General features: G+C 44.4%; 1 protein-coding gene across 1 annotated transcript; it reads right to left on the minus strand.

The window, feature by feature from the left end:
- On the minus strand, positions 1–6,173 carry LOC138966781 (actin, cytoplasmic-like). The gene is made up of 2 exons (XM_070339118.1): positions 5,930–6,173; positions 1–1,242 (listed from the first exon to the last, which is right to left on the minus strand). The coding sequence occupies exons 1-2, from the start codon at positions 6,053–6,055 to the stop codon at positions 238–240; spliced, it is 1,131 nt and encodes a 376-aa protein (XP_070195219.1). The 5' UTR covers positions 6,056–6,173; the 3' UTR covers positions 1–237.
- Between the last annotated feature and the right edge of the window lie 236 nt (positions 6,174–6,409).

Here is a 6,409-nt window from a genome sequence, read left to right on the forward strand (position 1 = left end):
TAATACATGATTGTGCATAATAATAACAGCTTTTCAACCTGAACACAGACAAAGAATTTATAGCTGAGCAGTCAGTGAGATGTTGAAGTATGTCGGATTGTACCGAAATACAAGCGCTCTTGCCTTGAACGAAATTGAAATTTGATTTCGCCATGAAACATCACTCTCGGTCTTTCTCGGGGATCACAAGGCAAAAATACTGCAGAGAAGAGAACTGCGAAGAGTTTTCTGAACAGTTTAGAAGCACTTCCTGTGCACGATGGAGGGACCGGACTCGTCGTACTCCTGCTTGGAGATCCACATCTGCTGGAAGGTGGACAGGGAGGCGAGGATGGAGCCGCCGATCCATACAGAGTACTTGCGCTCAGGGGGAGCGATGATCTTGATCTTCATGGTGGGAGGGGCGAGGGCAGAGATCTCCTTCTGCATTCTGTCGGCGATGCCGGGGTACATGGTGGAGCCACCAGATAGCACAGTGTTGGCGTACAAGTCTTTACGAATGTCGACGTCACACTTCATGATTGAGTTGTAGGTGGTCTCGTGCACACCGGCAGATTCCATACCCAGGAAAGATGGCTGAAGCATGGCCTCGGGGCAACGGAAGCGCTCGTTGCCAATGGTGATCACCTGACCGTCGGGAAGCTCGTAGCTCTTCTCCAGGGATGAGGAGGAGGCAGCGGTCTGCATCTCCTGCTCGAAGTCCAGGGCCACGTAGCAGAGCTTCTCCTTGATGTCACGGACGATCTCACGCTCAGCAGTGGTGGTGAAGCTGTAGCCACGCTCGGTCAGGATCTTCATCAGGTAGTCTGTGAGGTCACGGCCGGCCAAATCCAGCCTCATGATTGCGTGGGGAAGGGCGTAACCCTCGTAGATGGGCACGGTATGGGTGACACCATCACCAGAGTCCAAGACGATACCAGTGGTACGACCAGAAGCGTACAGGGACAACACGGCCTGGATGGCCACGTACATGGCGGGCGAGTTGAAGGTCTCGAACATGATCTGGGTCATCTTCTCACGGTTGGCCTTGGGGTTGAGGGGAGCCTCTGTGAGCAGGACGGGGTGCTCCTCGGGGGCCACACGCAGCTCGTTGTAGAAGGTGTGATGCCAGATCTTCTCCATGTCGTCCCAGTTGGTGACTATGCCGTGCTCGATGGGGTACTTGAGGGTGAGGATACCACGCTTGCTCTGGGCCTCGTCTCCCACATAGCTGTCCTTCTGGCCCATACCAACCATAACACCCTGAAACAAACAAGAGCGAATCAAAATTCTTTCTTTATTTGGTGTTTAACGTCGTTTTCAACCACGAAAGTTATATCGCGACGGGGAAAGGGGGTGAGATGGGATAGAGCCACTTGTTAATTGTTTCTTGTTCACAAAGGCACGAATAAAAAAAATTGCTCCAGGGGCTTGCAACGGGAGAATGCAAGTTTCCAGTACAAAGGACTTAACATTTCTTACATACTGCTTGACTAAAATCTTTACAAACATTGACTATATTCTATACAAGAAACACTTAACAAGGGTAAAAGGAGAAACAGAATCCGTTAGTCGCCTCTTACGACATGCTGGGGAGCATCGGGTAAATTCTTCCCCCTAACCCGCGGGGGGAGCGAATCAAAATTAGTGAACTGATCATAAAACAGACACAAAAACTGACAACCACCGAAGCAGCACAGCATAACTGTGATTGTTATTTTGCTGGAATAGCATGCTTACAAACACACAAAAGAAACATTTATTGGGGAGGAGCTACTTCCAGGCATGGGAATTGAATTTTTTTTTTTTTTAAAGGCTGAAAATGTGTAAGTAATGGCAAAGTCGACGGCGCGAAGCGCCTAGCCCTGCTTGGGGGGTTCGGGGGCATGCCCCCCCGGAATTTTGTTTCTCCAAAGAACCCAAATGGTGCAATTTGGTGTCATATAAGCTCCAAGTTTGCCCTTAAATTCAGTTTTTAGAACCATTTTTGCCTCCCCCATTTATTTTTTCGGCGAACACTTGCTTTATCGGCGGAACAACAAAAAAATTCGGCGGAAATTTGCCTTTCGGCGGACAATTCCCATGCCTGTAACTTCTTTTCAACTCCAAGCTACTGTCTACAATTCCGTGCCAGAGAAGCTAGCCGAGTCAGTGGTTATCAAACGGAAGTCATATTCTACTCGAACAGCAAGAGGCACATTTAACATCCGCTTTCTCAGCGCAAGTTTCTTCCTGTTAGCAGGTGTTCTCAGTCGCACCATATTTGTGCTCTTCGTTTCAATACATCCTTGAATGAGGCTCAGTTCTTACTTCCTTGTTATTTCGCCGACGGCTAATCAGATGGGGGGGGGGGGGGGTGTAATATAGCGGTGGGCGGGGGGTAATCAAGCAAAAGAAATCTCGCTCAGTCGTTTTAAATGTGTGAATCTAGAAATCGAAGGACACCCCTCTGTGTAAAAGATAGCGAGGCAAAATAGGTGTCACTGTCAGTCTGGAAGAAGGAGTATAATATTAACGATAATTGATATAGCGCAAATCATACTGTAGCTCTATGCTCCTTACACTTTCTAAGCGCCTTACGCGGGTATTTTGATGCAGGGTTACAACAACCATACTCTTTTAAGTATAAGCCTCTTAGTTTTAACTTTCCTATTCTAAATATCACTATCAGCGTCGAACCGTAATTTTCAAACTTGTGCATGTCGAATCGCCATCATCCAGTTTTCGTGAAACTGTCACCACGCAGAAGAAAGCAAGGTTAAAATACCATTGGTATCTTTTGAGCATAGCATACTGGAACGCCGAAGAAGAAGAAGAAGAGCATAGCATAATCGGTGAAAAGAAACAAAGTACAAACACTATACAAAAAATACTATCAAAAACGATTACCTTTAGTGCCGCTTTACCCCAAATACAAATAAAATTTACCAGTTCGAAAGTTGGCCAATGCTACATTTATATCCATCAATGTATGCTGACTAGGCTGATAAGACCTCATATGGTTTGATAATTGGCCAGTTAAAAACTACACATTGCATTACCGAGGAAAAATGGTATACAATCAGTTACTTCAAGGGCTCCGTAACCTTCACAAAGAGTGGGGTTGACATGACATTTGTGAGGGTCTTTTTGCTGGAGAAATGTCAAAAAACGGGGCGAAAAAGACACAGCAAGTCTGCACGTTCTTAACTTTTTGTTGTAACCGGTACGCAATAAAGAGACGGAATCTGCGGAAAGGTCGATATTTATCAGTTTGAAGCAAAGAAAGAACAAGTCGCGTAAGGCGAAATTACTACATTTAGTCAAGCTGTGGAACTCACAGAATGAAACTGAACGTAGTCCGCCGCTAGTGCAAAAGGCAGTGAAAGTGATTAGCCTGTTTGGCGCGGCAGCGGTTGCGCTGTGCTTCATAGCACGCTTTACTGTACCTCTCTTCGTTTTAACTTTCTGAGCGTGTTTTTAATCCAAACATATATCTATATGTTTTTGGAATCAGAAACCGACAAGGAATAAGACGAAATTGTTTTTAAATCGATTTCAGAAATTTAATTTTGATCATAATTTTTATATTTTTAATGTTCAGAGCTTGTTTTTAATCCAAATATAACATATTTATGTTTTTGGAATCAGAAAATGACGAAGAATAAGATGAAATTGTTTTTAAATCGTTTAATAAAAAAATAATTTTAATTAGGCCAAAAAAAAAAAATTGTCTGTTTAGGGTAACATGACCAAAAAAAGTAGGGTCGGTAGGTAGGTAGGTTTGTTTTTTTTTTGTGTGTGTGTGTGTGTAAATTCACTTCTTATATTTGATGAATACATGTTTCAAAACTAACGTATAAATAAAACAGAGAGAAAGGGAGAGAAAGAAACGCCAAATGTCTCTTTTTAACATTTTTACCTCTTTTTTTTTTTAAATCAAAAAAAAGTTTTTGGGTCGGCGCCAAATCGATAGGGTCGGTCGGGTTACCCTAAACAGACATTTTTTTTTTTTTGGCCTTACAAGTTTCCGATTTTTAATGACCAAACTCACTCATTAGTTTTTAAGCCACCAAGCTGAAATGCAATACCGAAGTCCGGCCTTCGTCGACAATTGCTTTGCCAAAATTTCAATCAATTTGATTGAAAAATGAGGGGGTGACAGTGCCGCCTAAACTTTTACAAAAAGCCGGATATGACGTCATCAAAGGTATTTATCGAAAAAAGGAAAAAAATGTCCGGGGATATCATTCCCAGGAACTCTCATGTCAAATTCATAAAGATCAGTCCAGTAGTTTAGTCTGAATCGCTCTACACACACACGCACAGACAGACACACACACACCACGACCCTCGTCTCGATTCCCCTCTCTATGTTAAAACATTTAGTTAAAACTTGACTAAATGTAAAAAGAGAAAGGGAGATAAGAAAAGACAGAAAACATAAAAAGAAAAGAAAAGACGGTAAAGAAAAAGAACGTTCAGCAGTGTGCAACTGCTCCCCTTACTTACACAGCCAATCTCCACCCCACACTCCCCCCTCTTCCCACTACGCACACAGTATGCAAAAGATCCGGGAGAAATGTTCAGGAGAGAGCTCATAAAATAAAAATTCTTCAACCAGTGACAGGCCCCACCCCATTCTTGTTTTCAAATATAGGCGAAAAGAATTTCCATTCAATACTCAATGGCTGAGTCAGTAAAAGGTATCGTATAGAAGAGGAAGCCCTCTCCCCCTCCCCTAGCATTTCACTGCTATAACTTGATTGGTCACTTGTTCGAGCACGCCACTCCTAACTTTCCCGCCGGGCAGAGAGAGAACGGAGGGCAACCGAACAGAGATTTGTCACATGTAAATAGGTCGAGTTTATTCATGTCAACCACGTCAGTATGCCCTCCAGACTATACCCCCACCCCCCTCCCCAAACTCTACACTCCTCCTCTCTCGGGACCACTCCCATGCGGGGGCTCCCGTGGGTGAGAAAATAGAGGACACTGCGATAAGTGACAACGGCGGCAAGGCAATGATTGATATGCAAATGTATCGCTGAAGTGAAGCCGGCCGGCGAATTCGTCATTCGAATTTCGACGGTTCGAAGTTGCTAAGAAAGTGACAAACCTCGTTTTTACAAGTTTTCGTGTTTGCAAAAACTGCATATTGTAGTGCATAAATAGTAGAAAGGACCAAACTTGATTTACCGGTGTGCAAAATAACGATTATCCAACGCTTCAATGCCAATCTCAAATTCTTTATAATATCACTATCGTCCCAGTGTTCTGCAGACGACAGTGTTTCAAAGTCAGCCAGAACACACTTTTCCACAACATCCCCAGTAAACTGAGCGCGTATGACCTGAAGGGGGGGTTGGGCGTGAATGGAGCCTTTGCCAGTGTTTTACTTTCAACGTTTGCACAGCACACAATGACGAGTTTTTTTTTGCATTGGCCGGTCAGTGGATTCGAACCGGTCGTGTATCGGACAGAGAGAGTCAAGGGGGAAACGTGCGTTGCACGAGATTCACCGCACCCGGCAGTTTCCTGCTGAAGTTTTGCGTGATTTTTATTTTTTATTTTTTGTTGGTGGGGGGGATAATTTTTCATTTATATATAAATGCCGAGGTTTGGAGCAGATCGTAAAATCCATGGAACGAGTGTCTCACTTTGACTATTGTCGAATATTTCTTCCCGGTTTCACGCTGATTTTTGCTTACGGTGTAAATTACAAAGAAGTAATGATTGTGCAGTAGATCTAGTATCTACAGCAAGTGGGGGGAAATATAACCGTGACTGGGCGTGGGTAAGGTGCGAGACAATGATAATTCGCGATACACCAACAAACCGACAGGTTATCAACCTACACATAACGAGAAAGATATTGACCACACTTCTCAATGACAAAAAAAGGCCACAATCCATAACCTGACATTGTTACGACTCATACACACAATTTTCATTGGCAGACATGACATACCTGATGTCTGGGTCGCCCCACGATGGAGGGGAAGACGGCTCTGGGAGCATCATCTCCAGCGAAGCCGGCTTTGCACATGCCGGATCCATTGTCGATCACAAGAGCGGCAACATCTTCGTCACACATGATTATTGGTTGGGAGTAAGTCGAGGGTTAAAACCTTCAGAACACTGAGAAATATATCCCGCGAGAAGACGAGTGTCGTCGACCGTACAGCAGCAAGCTAGCGACAGAATGAGCGAGGTTGTGCGGCGTGCGTGAACTTTATACGGGCCGCAACGTCACAAGGACCGAGAAGTGAATAGTGAAGGGCGGTCTGAATATCGCGCCGCGCGTCACTCACTCAGTATAAGCAGTCTTGATTCGTTAATATTACTACGAGACACCAACCAGGGCAAGAAGTCTGACTTTGTTGTGCCACTTGACTGGTTTCCGGGTCCTGTTTTGACAGCTACGCGATATGAAGCGAACTCGCCGGCT

This window comes from Littorina saxatilis, linkage group LG5 (assembly GCF_037325665.1).
Source record: "Littorina saxatilis isolate snail1 linkage group LG5, US_GU_Lsax_2.0, whole genome shotgun sequence".
NCBI lineage: Eukaryota > Metazoa > Mollusca > Gastropoda > Littorinimorpha > Littorinidae > Littorina > Littorina saxatilis.

Excerpts from the sequence above, each read along its gene's own strand:
- LOC138966781 (XM_070339118.1), bottom strand. The coding sequence starts at position 6,055 with ATGTGTGACGAAGATGTTGCCGCTCTTGTGATCGACAATGGATCCGGC. Across the intron at positions 1,243-5,929 it reads TGGGGCGACCCAGACATCAG|GGTGTTATGGTTGGTATGGG; the intron begins GTATGTCATGTC and ends TGTTTGTTTCAG.